Here is a 26,882-nt window from a genome sequence, read left to right on the forward strand (position 1 = left end):
AACAGTTGACATCTACGGTTAATGATATATTGTCGCTTAATGATACAACATTATCCTTTTAGGCGTCACAAAAGCGCTGCAGTCTTAACGCTTAATGAAACAAGCAAATATCTACACTCAAAATCTATTGATACAACCTTTTTATTTTTAAGCGTTGCAGTTGCACCCTCTAATGATACAAAATTGTAAATTGAATGCACTTCTTTTACTGAAAACACATTTTCATTTTCCTATAATTGCTAAACATTTATATTTTTTTTACTATAACATGTACCTGTACTATTTTTGTTTAGCGTTAAAAACAGACCGAAGGACATACACAGACAGACATTCTGATCGATAGATTAAAGGAGTTCATCACTCGACAGATAATTAAGATATAATGAAAAGTTCGCGTCCTGTGATATTTTTACGTTTTAGGTTATATCTCTTACATTACCGTACATTTTATATTTCTGTAGATAAAATGATTAAGGTCTTTTTATATCTATCAAATATTGTGTCCTCTCTTTACCATGCAGATTGTTATACTAAGTTTCTTATTCTTTTCTAAACAAATTTTATTCAATAAGATTGAATGGTAATATGTAGCAGCCACAGCCTTTTTTGTTAGTTTTTTCTCTACAACAAGGTGAGTATAAAAAGGATGTCAATAGGAAGGAAAAAAGAAAAGAAACATAAAACAAAGAGAGGAAAAAATATCCTGATACCGGTTTAGTAAGACTACAAATCTTTTTTATTGATATTTAGACATAGCATTTAAAATATGCACTTCGTCACGTATTTTAACATTCAGCTTCAAGTTGACATTAAATTCATTGTAACGACTACAATATTACAATATTTGAAGTAAACGTTGCTGCTCAATACCTCTTTAAATGTGTTGAATGCCTTGAAATAAGTTGATCCTAAAAAATGGAGTAGATATATACCATACAAGATAACATTTACTAGTTTTTTGGGGTTTCTTCACAATATCATGCTAGTATTTCATTCTCAAGGTGGTAAACATTTAATCTGTTATTTTTTTCAAATATGAAGCTTTTATTCTGTTTTGAACTTACCTATAGCCATAATATAAGTGAATAATTTTACCTGTCAATGTTTATTATTTTTAAGAACGGACATCTACAGGTAACCTGTTGGATTGTTGTTAAATTTAGAAGCATTGTATATTGTATAAAAGTAAAAAAAAAACAATCAAACAAAGGATTACGTAACGAAAATGTTTTAATTGTGTTTAAACTATCCATGTTTAGAAGTGGCGTTTTATATCTGAAGAAACCAGAATCAGTAATCATACATTTTTTGGTTGTTTCAATTTACATTTTATAAACTCTGTTTTGTCAATCATCACTTGTACAAAGGACAACTTTTGATATCCCTAGCATTAATGTAAATTGTTTTACTAACGCAAGAACAGGACAATATATATCTGTGAATACCTTTCATCTTAAGTTTTCCTTGAATCACAGTTACGTAATTATTACAATAAAACATGAGAAATCTTATTGCAATTCACGTTGTTGAGTACTAGATACCATATACAGGGAAATGTTCGGACCTGATTATTTTTTGTTCCTATTGCCCTCACTGTTAATTAAATATAAAGTTTTACCGACAGGGCGAAAGTGTTTGCAAGTGTAAAAAAAGACAGTGTGAAAATAACCATGTATACAGTAATGTGTTAAGATCATGAATATTCATTAATCAACAATAAAGTATCAAAAATATAAAATATTTGACAGTCAAAAGTGGTTAAACTCTCGTTGACCAGAATAAAAGTTGAATTTAGAAACCTGTTTCGTTGGATTTATATAATACTATAAAGGTGTTTGTCCTAGCTGTGTAAATTTAAATATTATGAAAAAAATATAATCTGGTCGTCTTTAGTTAGATATATAAATATAGAAATATTTAAGGATATTTGTAATAAAAATGTAATTTCTTAATGTTTATGCAATATCATGTTCAACTACTTTTTTTCCCTTCAAAACAGTCGTTTACGTGGAAATAAATGAGAGAAGAGAAAAGAAATGAATTTTGTTTATTAAGGAGGAATAACACATCATCACAAAATGGCTGACCGCTGATCGAAACGACATTTCGTTTTATTAAAAGGATTTCATGGACTCAACATGTAACTAACTCCATAGCCCAGTGGATAAAGTGTCGGACTTGTGATCCGTACATCCCGAGTTCGAATTCCGCAGGGGCTTTTGTTCTTACTTACTTAAAAATAATTATTTTAGATATTCATTTTTTATTCATAAACTGCAAATTTTTCGCTGATTTGACATTTGTACAGTTTATTTATCAATTTCTTTTGTCAAAAAATTTCCTTTTAATTTAAGTGACTTTTTCCAGGTGTGTTATTCCACCTTAAATCTGATATACAGACTAGCATTCTCGACTGAACAGAAAATGCATTATACTGGTAAATAAACATTTAACTAACCACACATTGCATAATTATGTAAACACATATGATACTATTCCACGTGGGACCAGACACTCCATGTAGAACAGTTTATATCAGCAATTCAAATTAAATGTCAAAATATTACGATATATGTTAGTGTACTGATATTTATACATTTCATATATTAACTACAAAATGGTCGTGGCCATTTTGAGACTTTAATGATCTCCTTTAAAAAAGAGCTCTGAATGAAGATTTAAAAAAAATAAACAAATTTAAAGCTAAGGCAGAATCTATAGATTAGCTTAAATCTGGTGGCCGGTGGCTACTTTGCTGACCGCCTACGCTCCTTATTGACGCTTTTTCTTAACCTCATAACACCATGATTTCATTGGTGGTTTCTGTGAGTATTTCTATAGTGCGCTAACGCTTGTACATGTGCATTGTAATCATACTGCAATGCTAAAGCTTTCATGATTGCTTCTTTGAATTAAAAAAAACCCAGTTTATTGGGTTTTTTTACTCTCTCTCTCTCTCTCTCTCTCTCTCTCTCTCTCTCTCTCTATATATATATATATATCATCTTTACGGTCATTATATTGGTAAAATTCTTAAATTCGAATGAAAGTTATAAGTAAAACTATTTATTGTCAACATCAAGAAACTGTTTTCATTAAATGAAGATTAAAAACTTGCTGCCATATCACTTTTTCCATGTTGTTTGCTCACAAACTTTTCCTCCAAACCTTCACCACCTGTTTGTGAGTCCCGCAGCGATATATACTTATAGACATGAAGCTTGCCGTCAAAGCAAACCCAAAGACAGTAGGTATCGACATCGTAACTAACGCTGCGTAGTTGAAAATATGATGATGGTGGCAGATGAAGGGACAGAAACTGACCGTCACTGTTTAAAATATGTAGTTCTTGGGTTCTATCATCACACACCACAATGTTTGATAGCGCGTCGGTACAGATTCCTCTTGGTCGTATTCCTGATCCTGGTGGATGTCCTGTATACGAGAAACGATACTTTCCACAACGATCTGTCACAACTACAGCACCAGACGCAGAGTAATAGCCTGACCTTTCAGAGTCTGACACCACGACATCCCCATTGTTGTTATCTGTTATAAAGCTTGGTTTGTAATATAGTTCCAGTCCTGTGCCGTCGTCTTGTATGGTTTGCGTCAGTTGTCCGCTTTGGTTGTACCGGGTTACCTTGCCTCTGTCTAGATTGTTAGAATACATCCCCACCAGTAGATCCCCAGTGGACAGGAAGCAGAACACACACCGTGGTTTCCATATAGAGTCTTTTATTTTCCTAATGAATACAGAGCATGCTCTCAAATCTTTTGTTAGTTTATTGATGTTATAGTCCGTGTCTATATAAATAGGTTCACACTTGCCGTTAACCGTATGTGATCCTGAGCTTCCATAAAGCAAATTGACTATGCGATGTAGAATTTTACTTGTTTTGCTTGTTAAGTAAAGATTGCCTAACGAGTCACTGACCCAGGCCCGGCTTGCAGTCAATAGGGAAATGTGGGTACAATTAAGATCATCAGGCATAATTATTTTATCAAGTAACTTAAAGGGAAGCACCAGTTTCAGCAGACACATATTCCCTTGTGTCTTAATGGCTGGTATTTCACCTAGTGACTCCATCACATCATGGCGTTTATCTTGGTCTAGAAATTAAATATACATATTTTAAGTACATAAGCAAAATTATTTATTCAAAAGTAATTTTACTGAACAATTACTAAAGGTTATCTTTGCATCTTAAAAACGAACCACATGTTTTACTTTTTTATAAATACTTACAATTGTTTAAATTACGTAATCACAAAAATCGTTATAAATCAAAAGAGGTCGACTTTTTATGTCTAAAAGCAATCAATGTTTGCGATAAAAAAAATTAAGGGAAGTAAAAACACCAAATTCTAATACCTTTTTTACATAAACATTTCAACTTGAATTGTAAACTATTTGAAACTGTGCTTAAGGAACATTTTTGATGCAGAGTTGTTTTGAAGAATATAATTTGGTTAATTTTTGTGCGCGGCATTTTATGATATAAATCTAGCTTTTTGGCAAATAGTAAAACCACATCGGTACCTCGATAGGCCACAGAACCAAAGTGATACCCACATGCAACCTAAGTATACCATATTTAACCCAAATGATACTGAAAGAAACATTAATAGTCCGGTTCCGCAATGACTATTTTACGTGAAATATCGTTTTCGGTTTTGAATTTTTTAATGTGCTATTTACTTCCGGGGAGTTCACGCTCAAGTGCACAGAAAATACAGGTAAGGGCTTTTTTTTAACACACGGTGTTCCTCTATTTAGTAGTACTAATCTCGGTCATGATTATTATTTAGTATAGATATTGAAACCCATATGAAAAAAATGTGTAGTTTTTTTTTATAGGATGGGTAAAATATATTGCTGCATTCCCTTGTGTCATAACACCTTCGATTCAGTTCTGGAAAACGGTTCCAAAGTAATTCTTCGCAGATTCCCTATGTCCCAGAAAAAAGCTCAAATTAATTGCCAATGGACAAGCAAAGTTAAGACAGTGAGGGCCAATTTTGTCTTAGTGTCAGTTTAAAAATATGTAGTGCGCATTTTGAAGGCACATTCACAGAAGAATCGGTACCAACATGTATTTCCATCATAGGCGTCGGAAGCAAATTGAAAGTGGGGGGGCTAGACTAATCCTCAGAAATATTGAGAAAAAAGTAATTCCCAAAATCATGGAAATCCTAATCCGTGGGGGGGGGGGGGGGGGGAGTATACCTATACTTCCAAAAAAAAAAATTACTTACCCCAATTTTTTTTCCAAAATCATAAAATTCCTAATCCGTGGGGGGGGGGGGGGGGGGGGGTGGGGGGGCTAGTATGCTTCTGAATCTAACTTCTCAATCTTTCAAGGTAAATTTAGGAACAATAATTTTTCCTGCGAGAAAAAGTGGGGGGGCTGAACCCTCTATCATGCTATGTTTCTAATGGTTAGGTATAACTTTGCAAAAAAAGTGGGGGGGGCTAAGCCCCCCCTAGCCCCCCCGGTTCCGACGCCTATGTCCATCAAAACCAGTAAAACAAACTAAGGAAAGAAGACCACTTACAAAACACACATATTTTAACAGCAACATACCGGTAAATACTACCGTGTCTGAGTCCAGTGATACTGCATGTATGACTTGTTCCTCAGAACTTTCTTTATCTCTAAACAATTTTTGAAGATGAATCTGTGATGGAAATTTCACCCGAACAAAAGTGTTTAGCTGTATCATCAAACACTGCTAATAAGTGTATTTAGTCTAGTACATGTAAAGAGTTTTACAGCAATGAAGTGGGAGTACAAGTAGGTCTTTCTTTCTCCATAACCAGCGACGTTGCTGTGCAGTGTGATTACCTAGAATGATCTATGAGGACATCAAGGACAGTGATGAAAAGGTTCGATTAATTTACACGTCAGGTTTTCCAACATTTCAAGTATTCTGGATGTTCATTTTGACACTTCGGAAACATGGTGTAGAGAAACTAAACTATTGGGAAGGTGAAAGTCGGTCAATGGGGGACAAACGATATCATCAAGAGGGACATCAAAAACCAGGAAAGAGAAGATTACTTCGACCAATTGATGAATTTCTACTTACATGCATGAGACTCAGACATGGACTAAACCAAGAACATTTAGCCGATATTTTTAGAATATCAAAAAGTACTGTTTCTAGAATATTGAACACTTGTGTTGATTCTATATATGACCATAGTAAGGGTTTGATAGCATGGCCTACAAGAGAACAAATACTTGCTAATTTACCAAGACATTTTAATAATCATTCAGATACTCGCATACAATGTAGTTGTTGATTGCACTGAGTTTTTTGTATAAAGGCCATCTTTTCTTGCATGTCAGTGGTTAACATGGTCCGAGTATAAGCACCATAACACCTTTAAGATACTCAAAGGAGTTACCCCAAATGGAATGGTATTATTTGTATCAAGATTATGGGGAGGGAATGCATCTGATAGGCATATTGTACAGAATGATGATTTAATATCAAAATTGTCACCTGGTGATGTTATTATGGCAGACAAAGGTTTTACCATAGATGATCTACTTCCAGCAAATATTGGTTTAAATGTACACCCTAGAATGTCAACAACGAGTCAAATGTCTTCATCAGAATTTTTTAAAACTGCTCATATTGCTTCTGGTAGAATAGTAGTCCAAATGAAAATGGGGCAAGTGAAAAATTTTCAAATATAAAATTCAGTGGTACCACTTTCAGAGGCACATCTTGCTGAGCAAATAATAGTTACACGTGTATCATTGACCATTTGCAACTTATTACCACCTCTTCTACAGTAAAACTAAAGTAATTGTGTCAAATAAATTACTCTGACTAACATATCATGTCATACCAATATTTATATTGAGTTCTTGTGAATACTGAATTTTCTTTTTTAAGATTTGTTGAGTTTTAACCCAGTTACTATCCTTTGCTTGCTAAATATACTGGGTATTTATCTGTTATGTAATTGTTTTGAAAACTGTTTGAATATATAAAGACACCAAAAATTGATTAAAAAATTTATTTAATGTCCATTTTGATTGTTGGTTTTCATGATGGCTAAATGACACAGTCAGTATAAAGAAATACCACGCCTTACTCTACTGGAAAATAGCTCGGGTAGGATTCCATTCAAGTAGAATGCTTTTAATCTTGGCAACATTTTCTCCCACCTTTCATATGAAAAGGGTATTCTCTGAACACTTATTCCTTTGTTTGTCCATACAACAAAGTCTACCCATTCCAGTTCATAGACAGCTAATTGACCTTGTATTTGATACATGTAATTATGATGTTCTTTAAGGAACAATTCTCCATTGCTTTCTGTACAAAAAAAAATTGTCATCCTTACCGCATTCCATAGGTAACATATGCCGATAAGGCACTTCACTTCTTTCAGAGCCGTATGAACACTTAACTTCAATTAATCCAGTTCCACAATTCTCATAAATGACAAAGCCATCGATACTTGCTCCTAAATACAGATATTTTGGATTGACAAGAAGACTTCTGGCTTCAATCTGTACTGTTTTGCATTTTCCCATGTGTTTTTAGCATAATGTTCTACGGCCACAGATTCATATTTACGTCTGTTTTCGATGCTTCTAACAGTTTCTTGGATTGTTATGTATCCTCGAAGATTGTCTGGTTTAGTAGATATACGTTTCACAACCTCGCCCATAACTGAGGCAGTAATAAGACAACTTCTTGCCTCTCTCCAGTTGTTGTTAATTTGTTGGCCCCTTGTGCCCTTTTCCAAATTTTGACATACTTCATTAGTAAGCTTTAAGTTTGAGAGAAAATTTGATAAAATATCTTAACATTTTTGTGAGTTTATATCCATGTGACCTGCATACATGAAATCAGGAATAAAAAGTTTTAAAAAAGAACTTATGTCAGCTGGTTCTGCCGTTAAAGTTTGATATAAGACACTTTGGGATATATGTTCTTTAAACCATTTAATATTTCTTGTAGAAAAGATTCACCATCCTCTCCGCATGGTCAAGCTTGGTATTCACCCGGATAAGGCTTCACCTTTTCAACTGGATTCTTTTTATCAGTTTTATAAAAACTAATATCACATACTCGCATTGGACTTGGCTACCTAGAGGTCTGGGCAGTCCCATCTGCGTTCATTATTAGTGCATGCTTTTTTAGTTTTTACTAATGTATAAAGTAAAGCACCAATGTGTGCACAAAGTCCAGCTGCACATGTTTTGCAATTACGAGCTGCTTGGAGAATATAGCCATATGTTTTCTGGACACATACATGCAGGGAATAAAATTCTGCAGTCTTGCCATGGTTACCAATCATGACATGTTGTCGCATTGATGGCATACAATAGCATCTAATGTAACAATATGTGGATTCCTTTTGTAGTTCATTATATTCAATGTCCTTAACAAATCCTTCATTGCTGATTTTTTTGGCTTTTTCATTTGTCTTTCAAATTTTGTCAAACCTCCAGTTGCTGGATTCTTGTGATGTAAAAAGTATGCATCCACATCTTTGATTGTCATATCAGGAATATTATTATTTTCACTAATTTTCCAATTTTCGTTGACGAGATGTATAGGTAGACATTCACTGCAGTTAGCTTCACTGTCATTGTCGCAAGATTCATCAGAATCTAGAGTCTTTCATCCCCCTGTAAATTCTGTTTATAAAAATATCTTTGTTGCCAATTTTTTCATTCCTTTTTTTTTGTGAACCATTCCTTCAGTGTTCCATCACTTTTCATGTTTTAAGCTCATCTAATGATGGATTGGTTTCATTCTCTATTTCCGAATCTGATGACATGTCTATAAAGAAAAAGAGACACCTGCTTTAATATAATCAATAAGCATTTACAACTTTACCCATAAATGTATGTGTAATTGCATTAGTAAATGTCTCAAACAATTTATTTCTTAAATGTGAAATTTAATGACACAACCAGTACACACGGTAATTTACTTCATGTGTTGTTGTATAAAGATGGTAGCTTTTCGAAACGTATGTGTGGCCCTGAGAAGGGCCGTATTGTTTTGTCAACTGCCACTGCTTGCATTTTACTAGCAACTGTAGTCCGAAATATCTTACGTTTTCCACGCTTTTTTCACGATTTTGATATGTTACATGCCATTGCAAGTAAACTATAAAAATAGTAAAAAAGCCAGGAAAACGTCAGTTATTTCGGACTAAAGCTGCTGGTGTATTTGTTGACAGCCTTAATAACTTGTTAACAATTCTATGGTTCAACGGTGTAAACATTGCAAATGTCAACAAGAAATGTTCAAAACAGTTCAAGACTAACGCTTACCTTGTTAAATCTTCGAACTGTAAGCCACACTCGACACAAGGTATGCTTAAAACAACGCACAGCGGCAATAAATCACAAGTCGATATCGATATTGAACTCCTCGGAAGTAACTTCCGCATCGTAAGTAACGCCAAAAATGATGACGGACATTTTATCCGAAATCGGTATTGCGGAACTGGACTATTATCATCCAAATCAACATGTCAGAAAATTCAGATAACTTTATAGCAAAATAACAAAAAGCATATTATTTCTGAAAACACCCACTTTAATTCATGTAATTAATCAGACTTACCCGCCAGAGTGTGTTTTCGGGTTATGTATCTAAAAACACATACTTTGTTGTTTCTTTCGGATCCAACCCATAGACGGTGAGTGTTGACATCATAACTCAGGCTACATGGTGAGAATAACCCGGATGGTCTTATCAGAAGATGTGAAAGGAACTGACCGTCACAGTCTAACATTTGTACTGTATTAGTTTTACAATCACAGACCAGAATACGTGACAGCGCGTCAATACAGACTCCTCGCGGATCTATTCTTGATCCTGATGGAGGGCCTTTGTAATTAAAACGATGTTTTCCTCCACGATCTCTCACCAATACAGAACCGTATTCAGGACTATCGGTACTGTAAGAAACCACAATATCTCCATTGTTATTTTCTGTTATATAATAAGGATACATGTAGTTTAAAATTATGTATGGGTCATCTGTGTTGTCACTTTCAATTGTTTGAATTAGTTGTCCGTCCTGGTTGTACCTTTCAACTATGTCTGTTGCTGGTATATATAAAGCACCCATTCCAAAAAGTTCCATCCATTCGTCATCAGTATCCTTAAGTGACACGCCGACAAGTAGATCGCCACTGACCGGGGACCAGTACAGACACCGTGGTCCAAACACTGAGGCGGTTGATTTTATAAATGTGGTAATTGTTTCCATGTTTTTTGATAGTTTGTTAACGTTATTATCTTTATCTATGTAAATCATTTCACTCTCACTGTTCACTGTATGTGCTCCACATGGGAAATCAATACATATATCATCCCTACAATGTAGATTTTCACCTGCTGTATTTGTTAGGATAAGCTTCTTCCTACGTTTAACCCAAACCAAGTCTGATGTAACACAAGAAATGTGATCACAACTATCAACACTTGTCACTGTGAGAGATTTATGTACCTCAGGAGCAGACATTAGGGTCAGCAACTGATCATTTTTTATGCGTCGCTTTCCTCTCTTTTTGGTTTTGATTGCATTCAATATCTCAGTCACACCTTTCTTGTCGAGTGACCCAGACATTAAAAACTTGATGGTGTGGAGTGTAAGATGTATATAGGATAGGCCGATTGCTTTTGTAGATAAAATAAACTGTAGAGGAATGAATGCTGACTGTTGATAAATCTGTTCAAATCTCTGGTGGCTGGAAATACACCTATAGGCTTCTAACTTCTGTTTTAAACATCTGTGTTTCAAATCAACATTCTTTAACCTTTTATCTATGCGATTCTTTAGTTTCTGGGTCTTTGTTAATATCGATGACTGATTGAAAGAAAACTCCATTTGATAGGTTTTGATATCAGCTTTGATTCCTGCCAGGAGAACGGCTCTGTAAAAGAGAGCCTCACATCTGATGGTTTGAATGATTCTTCTGTGCTGTTGTTGCTTTGTTTTATAAGCTCTTTGAAGATCCATCCACCGGTGTGTTCTATGCTCTGAACACAGATAGCAGACAGGAACTTCACAAGGTTCACAATACATGCTATATACGTAGCTGGGATGTCTTATACACAATTCGTTCGTTGGAATGCAATTAAATTGTTCAGGGTATATCACCAACTGATGGTCTATTGTCTTGAGATCTGTTATATGCTTCTCTTTACATTGGCGGCACAGATCAGATGGACAAGATTCACAATAGTACTCTGCGTCCCCTGGACACCCAGAACACTGACGTACGATATATGGGGAGCTCGATAAATTCATGATGTGGAGAGTCTAGGTCGTAATCAGATTACCTGCGCGTGATGAAAAAAAAGAAAACACTTTAACACAGAAATGTCCATTTGTGTGAAACATATTGAATGTTAAATTGAATTCAATACAACATATTTATATATTGCTCTAATCAAGAATTTCCATACTTCATGAGGGCAGGTCGTAAAATTAAACAACCAAAAAGGTGCTAAATCAAGATTTTCTTAAAGGATTTCATCTCTTATGGGCTTGTTAAAATTTGTTTAACTAGACATTCATGTCGTTTATAAGTCTGCAAGCAGAAGAAGACACACTTTACTACAATACATTCAAGTGCAAGTAGGGAATAGAAGGACCCAAACACTATATCTGACCCAGACCCACACTTTATAATTTTCCGATTTTTTCACTTTAGTGTTATTCGTATCAGCATCTGGGGATTGAAGTTTTCTTAGCGAGCAAACAAATCATATGTCAATGAGACAGGTACATGTATCGCAGTCTATACTGAAATAGCTAGTACACGCATTACAGATGTTTGGCCCACCTCTAAATTTATCGCAGGAAAAATAGCACAAGTGCACTGTGACGTCATCCATAACTTTGTTTGACTTTGTTTACGCATCTCGACTCAATACGAAGGTATGGAAGGAACTAACAAACCTCTTGAGTCTCGCCAAAGCATATGCAGTACTCTAAACGTGTCTTCAAACCTTAAAACACCGTAAATTACGAGTTGAAAGTCGGCCATTTTTGGCATAGCACCACGGGTGAAAACATTAGAGAGCATTATGGGACGTAGACAAAGATTTTTGTTTGATGAACTGTAGGTTTAGCTCGTTCTTTTTCCCGCGCACACTGGTTCTTAGCGAGCTCCAAGATGACGTCAAAGTGCTCTCGCATCTGTAATGGGTGTACAAGCTATATCAGTATAGACTGCGATACCTGCCTCATTGACATATGATTTGTTTTTATTTATTTTATATAGAGATTATATAAATATATACTAGCAAGAACCACACTTTACTGTCATATCGATCCATTTTTAAGCTAATTGTGCATGCATGTACAGTGGGCAGATAAGTATATCAGTAGGAAGGAAATAAACAATAGGACATTTTGAACTAAATAATAAGGAATAAAATGAAAAAAAAACAGTTAAAAAATTGATGTATATATTGCTTACAGTCAGACCATTAAATTTGAAAGTGGGAATTAAATTACACAACCTACAAACAGGGACCGGTCTCACTCTCTCTCTCTCTCTCTCTCTCTCTCTCTCTCTCTCTCTCTCTCTCTCTTCTCTCTCTCTCGATCTCTCTCTCTCTCTCTCTCTCTCTCTCTCTCTCTGGTTGCGCTGTATGTATCCGATGATAACCATTAATTTAAAAATTAGTACCATTGGCATACTTTTTGTACAGCAGTACTCTCTCAAACATTTTTTGACATTCGTTGATACCTAAATAACACTAGGTTGACATTGATGCAAGGTATGTGTAATTCTTGCTGCGCTCGCCAGAACGGTAGCACCGTAAAACATATTAATCTATAGAAAAATATATTTGGAAGCAGTAACCACAATAATGTACTTTGCTACTTTTATATTGAAGTAAGATAAGCTAGAGGAAATTCTAGACTATCATTTCGATTATAGTGTACACAAAGGTAAGGTACATATACAAATGTAGCATATCTAGTACAACATACACGGTTTTGTGAATTGTTACCTTTTTTCAAATGATCATAGGCCTATATCCTTTAAAAAAAATATTTGTACATTGGTAGTCTGAACTTTCACTTTAAAAATTCGAATTGTTGATTGTTGTCACCATGGTCACTGTGACACTTTCTATCAACGGTAGCAGTGCGTCTTGTCGCCAGGATTTTTCGGCACTATTCCTTTTCGTCTTAATACTTTTTGGCATACTTTCGAGTTTTACATATCATACGTTATTTAATTTCTTAATATAGTCTTCTTTTTTATTTATTCGTGTATCGTGGTTGGAAAAGTACATGTTTGTTAATACATGTTAATAACCGTGAGTGATGCAACGCCTAATGCTATGAATTATTGTATCAGCAGTTGACATCGTCAACGGCTAATCTCTGATTTTTGTTCAGCCTTATCAACACACCGACGGACACAGATAATTCGGATATAATTAAAATTTAGCACTCTATGATATTTTTACTTTTGAGGTTATATCTCTCACATTGCCGTACATGTTATTTTTCTGCAGATAAAAGGATTACCGTCTTTTTATATTAATCGAATATTGCGTCCTCTCGTTACCCTGCAGATTGTTTAATTTCTTATTCTTTTCTAAACAAATTTTATTCAAAAAGCTTGAATGTAAAATGCAGCAGCCAAAGCCTTTTTTTTTTTAGTTTTCTCTCTACAGCAAGGTCAAACTTAACATGTTGAGTATATACAATCAAAGTATATAAAGGATATAAATGGGAAAAAGAAAACAAACATTAATTAAAGAAAGAAAAAACTGCTGATACTGGTTTAGTAAGACTACTTATCTTTTTCAATGATATTTAGACGTAGCGTTTTGTTGATGCAATAGTGTACTGTCTCACGTACTTTAACATTGATATTAAGTACATAATAAGGACTACCATAAAACAATAGTTGACGTAAACGTTGCTGATCAGTACCTGTTAAAATGTGTTGAATGCCTTGGAAAAAGTTGATTCTGAAAAATGGAGTAGATATATATTATACAGGGTAATCTTGACTAGTTTTAAGTGTTTCTTGGCTGTGTCGTGCTAGTACCCCATTCTTAAGGTGTTAAACATTAAATCTGGGTTTTTTTCAAATGTGATCTCTTCTGTATTCAACTTACCTATAGACATCTAATAAGTTAACAGTTTTACCTGTCTTTGTTCATTTTTTAAAGAATGGACAGTTTTCTAACAGGCACCTAAAGGTAACTTATTGGATTGTTTTTAAATTAAGAAGAATTATATCTTGTATAAAAGTAAAAATTAAGGAACAAAGGATTACGTAACAAAAATGGTTTAATTGTGTTTAAATAAGTACTATCCTTGTTTAGAAGTGGCGTTTTATATCTGACGAAACCAGAATCTGTAACTATATATTGTTTTGGTTGTTTTGATTTACATTTAATATTTCATAAACTTTGTTTTGTCAACCATCACTTGTACAAAGGACAACCTTTGATATCCCAAGCATTAATGTCAATCGTTCCTCTAACATAAGAACTGGACAAAATGTATCTGATGAGTGTGAACATCTTTCATTTCATCTTTCATTTTCCGTGAGTCACAATTAGGTGTTAATTACATTGTAATAAAACAAGAGAAAACTGATTGCAATTAACGTTGTTGAGTACTTGATACCATATACCGGAAAATATTTGGACCAGATTATTTTCAATCCTATTTCCCTCATTGTTGGCGGCGGGCAAAATTAAGAGCAAAACTGTTTGCAAATGTAAAAAAAAAAAGGCCCGAGCAAAAATAACCCTGTATACTGTAATGTGTTGAGATGACATATAAATTCATAGCAACAAACTCTCGTTGACCAGAGTGAAGGTTGACTTTAGAAAGCTGTATCGTTGGATTTATATAATACTATAAAGTTTTTAGTACTAGTCGAGTAGATCTAAATATTACGAGAAAATTCTTATCTTTTCGTCTTTAATTAGATTAAAGGATATTTGTTACAAAAATACGCTTTCTTTACATTTATTTAATACATTGTTCAACTACTTTTTTTCCTCCAAAACGGTCGTTTGCATGAAAATGAATGAGACGAGAGAAAAGAAATGAATTTTGTTTATTAAACCTACAGGCTAGCATTCTCGACTGAACAGTAAATGCATTATACCGGTAAACAAACATATAAATCAATCACGCGCTGCATAATTATGTAAACACATGTAACACAGATAAATTTTAATTAAAAGAGTAAATTATGAAAACATATACTGAATTTACATTCATAATTTAAACTTTCACATTTGTTGAACTGATTCCACGTTGGATCAGCCACTCCATGTAGAACAGTTTAAATCAGCATCTACAAAAAAATTGTCAATATATTACAACATATATATTAAGTGAAAAGTGTACTATATTCAAAATGACCGTGGCCATTTTGAGGCTATAATAATCTCCTTTAAAAAAGGAGCGCTAAATTAGATATAGAAAAGAACCAAAGGATGACTGCACTTAATTAAGGACATGCGATGTTTGCGAGAAAATAAACCTTTAAAAAGATTTTTTTCTTTCAATTGCAGAAATGGTCAACATCTGAACTGCAACTTTACGTAGTAGCGTTCAATAAAAGTATATTGTTACCAAATACGAATTTGTTTTCATAGGCAGGGGGCATAACGATTTCTTCAATCTCCATACGATAATGAAGAGGCCTACTTTTATACTAACTTCGTACAAAGTCAGCGCATGTTTGTCTATTGTTCTCCGTTTAACAGTAGTTGTATATTTGCATTATCTAAGTTATATCAAAGGGGGGGGGGGTAGAAAAATAGACAAACACGCGTTCATGATTTAAATGAAAAAACTGCTTCTTCTTACTTTCGCTTTCCCTGTTGTAACAAGGGCTGATGCATGTTGAATATTATAATTCATCACGTGATTTCTTACCTCAGGTAACTTTGTGAATGCAAAATTCTATCGCGTGATGTATAAGGAAGCATGTCATGTGCTAACTAGGATAATGTTTCCGAACACGTTAAGTTGTCAAGCATTGATTTAAAGTCTTCTGTACTAACATGGGCATGGTCTAATTGTTGAAACGAGAGTAAATATTATACTCGTACCATATAGAATAGATATGGTGAAAGAGGGATCACATAAATTGTATACATAGCATTGGTATTCATGCGTATAATTTTAGTACCATTAATCTGATTATGTCAGCACCACCTCTCATGCTTATTTATATCAATCTTATGTTTGATCAAGGGCATATATGCGAAAATGTTCCTTTTTTCGAAAGTTGATAGGAGAAAAACATAGAATGAGGTTATTGTATCACAGTCTAAAATCTTAATTGATGTTGGAAATTGACTAAAAAACAATTAAAAAAGTGATATTAGGTTAAGAAATAAACGCAACAGAAGCCACCGAAAAGGACCCGAAACCCGGTGCTAAGTGCAGTCATCCTTTAAAGATAGGACAAATATATAATCTATAGATTAGCTAAAATCTGGTTGCTACTTTGCTGGCAGCCTAGCCTTCTTAATGACACATTTTCTTTACCTTGGTGTTACAATGATTTCATTGGTGGTTTCTGTGAGCCTTTCTATAGGTTGCTGACGCGTGTGCATGTGCAATGTTATAATACTGCAATTCTAAAGCTTTCATGATTGCTGGTTTAAATGATCAAAAAACAATTTGTTTATTTACTCTCTCTCTCTCTAGCTAGCTCGCGGGTATGATAAGGCAACTCTCAGCGATCAAATTCCCCTGATCAATATGACGTCACAATAAGCAGCATGATGTCATATTTTATTCAAAACATGTCGATTTTAACTGTATCTCTGGTTTAAATTATAAAAACTACAGGCATAGAATATCACTAGAAACTCTTCTAACTGAATATATCTTCGATTTCTCTCTATAACGTATAATTATCATTGATGACGTCACAAGCATGTTTAATAGTGAAGATCATGTCGGGAGACAAATCATCGGAATGCAGTGTAAACAATGCCGAAATAAGACTTATTCAATACAGATGCCTAAGATTTAGATGAGTGTCAGTTAGGATATAATCAGGATAATACAGACATGGATATTTTGTTTATTCAGCGAGTTTTATAAGGTAAGCAGATCGACATTTATATGGCTTGACCAGCCTTTCCTCTGTCAGTGTGTACAAAAAAGGCAAAAGTGTAACACTACCCCGGATATTATGCAAGATGACTTTGGTAAATATCAACAGTATATGACATAAACTACTTGAAAAGTGCTGCTAGAATCCCGTGCTTCGTTGTTTTAAATGTAAAATACGTAGTATTTTCAATGAAATTATAGAAATTGAGAGGGTTTCCGATAAATATTTACAATATTTCATTTATGCGATTAACAATAGGATTCTAGCAGTAATACTAATAAACATGAACTAATTGCCGATCGAATTATTGTAGCAAACATACAAATGAACTTCGGGGTAGTGTTACACTTTTTGATTTTTTGTTAAGGTAAAAAAGTGATCTATTTTTAACTGTCACGTGATACCATGGTACGGCGGCTTCAAAAATCGAGTCGATTCCGAAGTAGAAAAATAAAATCTTGGTGAACACATTCACTTGGTATTAATATTCAGCACTGTTTTCATAAAAATAAACAGTTATTAAATTGATCATAATTTTGACGGTCATTAAACTCGGAGTTGCCTTTTAAAACCTACCCGCTCTCTCTCTCTCTCTCTCTCTCTCTCTCTCTCTCTCTCTCTCTGTCTCTCTCTCTCTCTCTCTCTCTCTCTCTCTCTCTCTCTCTCTCTCTCTCTCTCTCGCTCGGGTGGTCTTTACCGTCATTGTATGAATAATATTTTTTAATTGAAATGAAAGGTTTTAGTAAAACCGTTGTCGACATCGAAAAACTGTTTTCATTTAATTAGGATTAAAGAGTTTCATACCTCTTTTTCCATGTTGTTTCTTTAGTGACTTTTCCTCCGAACCTCCACAACCTGTTTTTGAGTCCTGCAGCGATATACACTTATAGACATAAATCGCGCCGTCGAAGCAAACCCAAAGACAGTAGGTATCAGCATCGTAGCTAACGCTGCTTAGGTAAAAATAAGATGATGGTAGCTGATGACTGGACAGAAACTGACCGTCACTGTTTAAAATATGTAGTTCTTGGGTTCTGTCGTCACACACCAGAATGTTTGATAGCGTGTCGGTACAGATTCCTCTTGGCTGTATTCCTGATCCTGGTGGATGTCCTGTATACGAGAAACGATACTTTCCACAACGCTCTGTCACGACTACAGCACCAGACTCGGGGTTAAAGATTGATGACTCAATGTCATAGTCTGCCACCACGACATCCCCATTGCTGTTCTCTGTTATAAAGCTTGGTTTGTAATATAGTTCTAGTCCTGTGATGTCGTGTTGTATAGTTTGTGTCAATTGTCCGCTCTTGTTGTACCGGGTTACCTTGCCTATGTCTAGATCGTTAGTACACATCCCCACCAGTAGATCCCCAGTGGACGGAGAGCAGAACACACACTGTGGTTCCCATATAGAGTCTTTTAATTTCTTAATGAATACAGAGCATGTTCTCATATCTTTTGTTAGTTTATTGATGTTATAGTCCGTGTCTATATAAATAAGTTCACACCCGCCGTTAATCGTATGAGATCCTGAGCTTCCATAAAGCAAATTGATTATGCGATATAGAATTTTACCTGTAATGCTCATTAAGTAAAGATTGTCTGACCCGTCACTGACCCAGGCCCGGCTTGTAGTCAAAAGGGAAATGTGGGTACAAAATCTATTACCAGGCATAATCATTTTTTCAAGTAACTCAAAGAGATACACCAGTTTCAGAAGACACACATCTCCTTGTGTCTTAATGGCTGGGATTTCAACTATTGAATCCATCACATCAGGACGTTTATTTTGGTCTAAAAAAAAAAAATCTTTAGATCCCCAGTGGACGGAGAGCAGAACACACACTGTGGTTCCCATATAGAGTCTTGATATATATATATATATATATATATATATATATATATATATATATATATATATATATATATATATATATATATATATAATTTAAAAATAATAAATATCAAGAATAAAATCACAAATTGATCCTATTAACCGCAAACGTTTTCGGCATTCCTGGCTCTTCAGGCAGTTATGTACAAATGACTAATATGTAACGTAGTAACGTCAATAAGCAAAAGTTCATTGTGACGTCATAATAACGTTACAGTAGCGGAAAGTTAGAGTCACAAAGCAAAAAGGCGCTTAAAAAATAATAATCGCAAATATTACAAATGATTCAATTATATCACATGCATATAATAAATTTTTCACTGAGTGCGATTAAGTTTTGGTTTAAATAATTTAATAAAGTGGTCTTCTTTGGCTCAGCGCAGTGTTTCATTTTCATTTGGAAGTTTATAAAATGGGAATAGGGTAAATTTTCCCAGGCCGCATTCAGCAAAATGTTCACAGCATGAAGTATTACGAACACTCGGGTCTTTAATCTGTTGCTTGTGGACACTAAACGCGCGTTTAGTGTCCACAAGCAACAGATTAAAGACCCGAGTGTTCGTAATACTCCATGCTGTGAACATTTTGCTGAATGCGGCCTGGGAAAATTTACCCTATTCCCATTTTATAAACTTCCAAATGAAAATGAAACACTGCGCTTAGCCAAGGAAGACCACTTTATTAAATTATTTAAACCAAAACTTAATCGCACTCAGTGAAAAATTTATTATATGCATGTGATATAATTGAATCATTTGTAATATTTGCGATTATTATTTTTTAAGCGCCTTTTTGCTTTGTAACTCTAACTTTCCGCTATACTTTAACGTTATTATGACGTCACAATGAACTTTTGCTTATTGACGTTACTACGTTACATATTAGTCATTTGTACATAACTGCATGAAGAGCCAGGCATGAGTTTTACTAAGCTTCTTAAGTTTAAGATTTCATCGTAACCGTAAGTTACGATGAATATCTGTTTTACCAAACTTCTTAACTTTAAGTTACGTCAAAAATATCGTCGTAACTTACGACAGCCTATGGGCTACTCTAAGTTAAGAATTTTTCGTATTTTTCTAAATAAATGAATAAAAATGGCCGCCTGCTTATTGTTTATTGAAGTTTTGAGAGAAAATGAAGACAAGGCTTTGCGTCGTGAACGCGTTTTCAGAGACAGGAGTCAAGTTCTTTTAAAATATTGTTGACCGACAGCGAGCTAATTGGGCGATATAGGTTTCCAAGGCGAGTTATTCTGCAGCTGACAGACGATGTCAAAGACTTCATACAACCACAACCTTTGAGGTCGCATGCCATTCCAGCTCACATCCAGATAATTTTATGGATATGACCTTTAAAGAAAATAAAAGAGGAAATTCTAAATGAAGCTGGACTTGTAAAGCATCCTATCAATCAAATTCTTACAAAATATTAATATCATAAAACATCACACTCATGATATTGATAAAAAAAAAATACACTTACTATGTTGGTTATGTTCAAAGAATGATTCAGAATGATATCCTTACAAATATTTCTATTTGTCCACTATTTTGAAAGAAGGATGAAGAGTAAACAAAAGGGGCACAACTGTATTATTACTTTATCGACTTGTTCCCCTTTAACAAGATTGTGTGTGATGAACCATACAAATTTAAAATAAATATTGCCTAAAAGATATATAAATAATTTTTTGATTTATTGTGTAAAATTCATATCATTTTTTGTTGACAGTCAAGTATAGTTAGAATATATTTCCATACCCATACTAAGCAATATTATAGTTCAAGTATTAATCATAATATAGCAAATTAATGGTGATCAAGGAAATAAATGAATACAGTATTAAAGAAATAAAAGAAGATAAGCTTTTTTGTCATGGACTTTTTTTAACTAAATGAATAGACCTATAAAATTGTGTTAAGCCTAATGGGGTAGCCGATATAAATGTATATGACACTTTTATCCGCTACTTGTGTTAATGTCTGGTTAAAAAATTCTGAACCTTTTCGCCCCCCCCCCCCCCACCCTCCCCCGCATCAAATAATGTTTTTTATCTTTGAAAAGTCTTTATTTCATTTAATTATTAGTACATGTATTGTAACCGGGTCTTGATGCAGATGACATAATAACACCAAGTCGATTTTGTAGGGTTCGATTCCTTTTTCAATAAATTGTAGGAATATGGTAATTGCAGGAAATCACAATAGAACAACACATACATAAAACATATAAGCACACGACAAAGACAAAACAAACACAAACATCGCACAGACATTGACATAAAACATATATTTACTATTATCAGCAAAGAGCGATAATTTGATAATTTATATTTAAACTATAAATTCCAAATGATCAGAAATATTTACGGTAATAAATATCAATAAACCTATTTACAGCAATGACAGAAACATATAGTTACCAATTTATGGAACTGAGTGCAGGTCCTATTTACTGGATTTCATATCATGAACCGATCACCATATTCAGTATACAATGAATATCGTAAAGAACTATATATGATAAGAGTTAAATTTGGCCCCCATAATTCACCATTTTTTAAAGTGTTTTGGGTACAATAAAATGTTATGTTATAATTTAGAAGAATTGAAATAAAATATATTTTTCACAAATTTGTTTGATTTTTTTGCACTCACTTGCAGTATATGACGTCAGAAGTGACGCTTTTTCTATAATTCAATCAAAATTAGTCGAAAATTGACATTTTTCTTATCTTTTTACGAATGGGAAATATAGAGCGCATGCTTGAACCAGGACAAATTTTTTGTCACTTATTAGACTTGGATAGATACATCTCTGATTAAAATATGTTGTTGGTTCAAGCATGCGCTCTATGTTTCATGAAAGAAAAACTGCTTGAAAATTATTAAAATGCCAAAATGGCGGGAAAAGGTTGTCTTTACAATGCCGTATTTCTAAATTGTGGGCACTTGAATCAATATTAACATTAAGTTTAAACATCACATATATATCTGTACAAAGAAAACAAAGAATTACAGTAAAATAATGATATTCCTTTTAGGGGGCCATTTTAGGCCCATATCATATATAGTCCTTTACTTTACTCCATTTAATTATATTCCTTTTTTCACTATAACTTCTATCAACTTTGTAACTCATGTGCTGTATTTATTATTTGTGTTAAAATGTTATTCTTCATGCAATCTCCTATGGCAGGAAATAAAGATAATTAGAATGAATGAATGAACAGTCTGGGCAATTTAATGAATAAAACATTTACATGTAGCTTTTCATGATAATTCATTACAAAGTTACACACATATACATTCACTCTCCACACTCATACGGGTTAAACATATTTATTTATCATTTCTTTATATCGTAAACCTATTCTTTCTCCATTGTTCAAAACAGTTTCGCAGACGATAAAATGTAAATAGCCGCGAAAACGAAAGTGCCCTCTGCGCTTGCGCAGCGTTCATAACTACGAATATTCACACCTCCGTTATTAGAGAGTTTCATTACGGAAACTTGCGAACGTTTCGTAAGTTAAGGTTACGAATAAAACTTACGAACACGTTAGTAAAACAGAACATTCTTATCTTAACTTAAAACTTACGAAGTTCTTAAGTAATAATATTTTTGCGTAAGATAAGAAGCTTAGTAAAACTCATGCCTGGAATGGCGAAAACGTTTGCGGTTAATAGGATCAATTTGTGATTTTATTCTGGATATTTATTTTATTTTAATTATTTAAAACTGTGCCGATTTATTTGTTGTTGTATTGGGAAATTATATATATATATATATATATATATATATATATATATATATATATATATATATATATATATATATATATATATATATATATATATTACAAGTACATAAACAAAATAATATATTCCAAAGGAAAACTACTGAAGAATAAAAGATCACGGAAAGATATCTTTGTATCTTAAATAGAAACCACATATTTTGCTTTTTTATATAAATACGTATACTTGCCATTGTATAAATATGTAATCATAATAAACGCTATATATCAAGAGAGATCGTTTTTTTTATGTTGAAAAGCAATGCTTGCGATAAAACGAAAAAAAAAATCAGGGAAGCAAAAGCACAAAATTCTTATAAAAGATATCTTTTTACATAATTTCAACTTGAATTAGTTAAATTATTTGAAACTATGCAAAAGGAATATTGTTTATGCAGAGTTGTTTTAAAGAATATAATTTGGTAAATTTTCGTGCGCAGCATTTTATTATATATATCCAGCATTTTGCAAATAGTAGAACCACATTGGTACCTTGAAAACTCACAGAACCAAAGTGATACCCAAATGAAACCTAAGGATATCATATTACACCCCAATGATACCCAAAGGAACATTAATTAACATCCATATTAACATGTCAGAAAATTCAGATAACTTTATAGCAAAATAACAAAAAGCATTTTAATCCTGAAAAAAAAAACCACCCACTCGAGTACATGTAATTAATCAGACTTACCTGCCAGAGTGTCCTTTCGGGTTATGTATCTAAAAACACACAGTTTGTTATTTCTTTCGGATCCAACCCATAGACGGTGGGTGTTGACATCATAACTCAGGCTATGTGGTAAGAATATCCCTGATGGTCTTATCAGAAGATGTGACAGGAACTGACCGTCACAGTCTAACATCTGTACTGTATTAGTTATGCCATCACAGACCAGAATATGTGACAGCGCGTCAGTACAGACTCCACGCGAATCTATTCTTGATCCTGATGGAGGTCCTTTGTAATAGAAACGATGTTTTCCTCCACGATCGCTCACCAATACAGAGCCGTAATCAGAACTATCGGTACGGTAGGAAACCACAATATCCCCATTGTTATTTTCTGTTATATAATTAGGATACTTGTAGTTACAAATCAGGTATGGGTCATCTGTGTTGTCGCATTCAATTGTTTGAATTAGTTGTCCGGTCTGGTTGTATCTTTCAACTATGTCTATTGCTGGTTTATATTTAGCAAACATTCCAGAAAGTTCCATCGATTCGTCATCAGTATCCTTAAGTGACACGCCTACAAGTAGATCGCCACTGACCGGGGACCAGTACAGACACCGTGGTCCAAACACTGAGGCGGTTGATTTTATAAATGTGGTAATTGTTTCCATGTTTTTTGATAGTTTGTTAACGTTATTATCTTTATCTATGTAAATCATTTCACTCTCACTGTTCACTGTATGTGCTCCACATTGTAAATTAATACATAGATCATCCCTACAATGTAGATTTTTGCCTGCTGTATTTGTTAAGATAAGCTTCTTCCTACGTTTGATCCAAACCAAGTATGATGTAACACAAGAAATGTGATCACAACTATTAACACTTGTCAATGTGAGAGATTTATGTACCTCAGGAGCGGACATCATGGTCAGCAACTGATCATTTCTTATGCGTCGCTTTCCTCTCTCTTTGATTTTGATTGCATTCAATATCTCAGTCACACCTTTCTTGTCGAGTGACCCAGACATTAAAAGCTCGATGGTGTGGAGTGTAGGATGTATATTGGAGAGGCGGATTCCCTTTGTGGATAAAATGAACTGTAGAGGAATGAATGCTGACTGTTGATACATCTGTTCAAATCTCTGGTGGCTGGAAATACACCTATACGCTTCTAACCTCTGTTTTAAACATCTGTGTTTGAAATCAACATTCTTTAAGCTTTTATCAATGCGATTTTTTAGTTTCTGGGTCTTTGTTAATATCGATGAATGATTGAGAGAAAACTCCATTTGATAGGTCTTGATATCAGCTTTGATTCCTGCCAGGAAAACAGGTCTGTAAAAGAGAGCCTCACTTCTGATTGTTTGAATGATTCTTCTGTGCTGTTGCTGCTTTGTTTTATAAGCTCTTTGAAGATCCATCCACCGGTGTGTTCTATGCTCTGAACACAGATAGCAGACAGGGACTTCACAAGGTTCACAATACATACTATATACGTAGCTGGGATGTCTTATACACAATTCGTTCGTTGGAATGCAATTAAATTGTTCAGGGTATATCACCAACTGATGGTCTATTGTCTTGAGATCTGTTAAATGCTTCTCTTTACACAGGAGGCAAAAATCACATGGACATGATTCACAATGGTACTCTGCGTCCCCTGGACACACAGAACACTGACGTACGGTATATAGGGTGCTTGATAAATTCATGATGTAGAGAGTCTAGGTCGTAATTAGGCAACCTGTGGGATGAAAATAAGAAAACATTATGACAAAGAAATGTGCATATTTTCATATTTAAAGGGATATTGCTCTACTCAAGAATTTCCATACTGCATGATGAATGATCAAACAATTAAACAATCAAAAAGATGCGTTGTGCATAAGTCAATATTTCTTGAAGGATTTAAACCATTACACGCTTGTTAAAATTATTTTAAGTAGAAGTTCGTATCGATGTTATGAATTTGCAAGCAAGAGCAAAAGTACAAACACTTTAGTACAATACCTTCCAGTGCAAGTAGTTAATAAAATGTATTAAATGTTAAATGGGTCACAGCTGAGAAATGGAGAAATAAACACTAACTGACGGAGACCGACCCACACTTTGTAATTTTTTTTCATTCAAGTGATATTCCATGAGCATATGGGGATTAAAATTAGTTTCCTTTTGATTACGTTCTCTTCCACCTGCTGCTGTGGAGAAAATCTGCAAACTTTGTTGAATTAAGTGTACTAATATCAGCATGCTGTGTTGGAGTTCCTATGTACGAGTTTTAAAAACGACTCCTTCTTCTTGACCAATGTTTGTAGATTTGATGTGCATTTATTTGTATCTATAATTATCCAAGCATAGTGAGTATAGTTTTAAGCTCATAGAACCATCTACATAAATGTAAGAACACGACACGAAGAATTTCGTTTGTCTGTTTGCAAAATTTATGTGTGGTGCCTCAATATATCCAATTTCTTACCCAACGTGTGAATAACCATTTATAATTTTAGTAACAAATTGTTTGCAGATTTCAGTCAAGGTATAGTTGCACTATTGTAAGCATCGATTGGTAGAGTAATTTGCTTTTTTGGAGACGGGGGACGATTTATTTTAGTAGATTGAGAAATTATGTTAAAATCATGTTAGAACGCCATTGGATATAATATGCTACATTTCCAACCTGAGATTTCTTTTTTCGTCAAATCGTTAAACTGGAAATTAAATAATCTTTTATTCGTTACAAAACACAATCAATACCACTAGTACTGCTCAATCAGTTTTTATGTTAGTGTCGTTTTTCTCTCTGTATATCTCCCCCTACCTCTCAAGTGAAAAAAAAATCAAACTACAAATATGATATAAAAACCCTCTTTGTTTTAAAAAAAACAGTAACCACAACAATATACTCTACTACTTTTATACTGACGTAAGATAAGCTAGAGACAATTCGAGACTGTCGTTTCGATGATATTGAACACAAAGGCAAGGTAGCAAATCATAGTGCAGCACACACTGTTTTGTGAGTTTTTACCTTTCTCTTCGAATGAGCATATATCCTTTATATAAATATATTGACATAGCTTGTCTCAACTTTCATTTTGAAAATTCCAATTGTTGATTGTTGTCACCATGGTCACCGTGACACTTTCTCTCAACGGTAGCAGAGCGTTTTAGCGCCAGGATTTCTCGGCACTGTTCTATTTTACTGTTATACTTTTTGACATGCTTTCAAGTTTAAAATGTCATACGTTATTAATTCTATATACACAAATTTCTTTTTCATTTATTCGTATTCCGTGGTAGGGGTGGTGCATGTACGTAAGAACTCTTAATGATCCACACGCCGCTTTATGATATAGATAGCAACGCCTAA

The 26,882-nt window shown here is 34.1% G+C and overlaps 2 protein-coding genes across 2 annotated transcripts; both read right to left on the reverse strand.

The window, feature by feature from the left end:
* Positions 1 to 3,008: 3,008 nt before the first annotated feature.
* Positions 3,009 to 13,243, reverse strand: LOC117692931 (uncharacterized). The gene is made up of 3 exons (XM_066085030.1): positions 13,027 to 13,243; positions 9,613 to 11,340; positions 3,009 to 4,113 (listed from the first exon to the last, which is right to left on the reverse strand). Exons 2-3 carry the CDS (start codon positions 11,306 to 11,308, stop codon positions 3,107 to 3,109), a joined length of 2,703 nt encoding a protein of 900 aa, XP_065941102.1. The 5' UTR covers positions 11,309 to 11,340; positions 13,027 to 13,243; the 3' UTR covers positions 3,009 to 3,106.
* Positions 13,244 to 15,093: 1,850 nt separating this feature from the next.
* LOC136275538 (uncharacterized) lies at positions 15,094 to 26,648 on the reverse strand. Its single transcript, XM_066085031.1, has 4 exons — positions 26,541 to 26,648; positions 23,529 to 25,256; positions 17,937 to 18,929; positions 15,094 to 15,350 (listed from the first exon to the last, which is right to left on the reverse strand). Exons 2-4 carry the CDS (start codon positions 25,222 to 25,224, stop codon positions 15,316 to 15,318), a joined length of 2,724 nt encoding a protein of 907 aa, XP_065941103.1. The 5' UTR covers positions 25,225 to 25,256; positions 26,541 to 26,648; the 3' UTR covers positions 15,094 to 15,315.
* Between the last annotated feature and the right edge of the window lie 234 nt (positions 26,649 to 26,882).

The sequence above is a fragment of the Magallana gigas genome, chromosome 5, assembly GCF_963853765.1.
Source record: "Magallana gigas chromosome 5, xbMagGiga1.1, whole genome shotgun sequence".
Taxonomy (NCBI): Eukaryota; Metazoa; Mollusca; class Bivalvia; order Ostreida; family Ostreidae; genus Magallana; species Magallana gigas.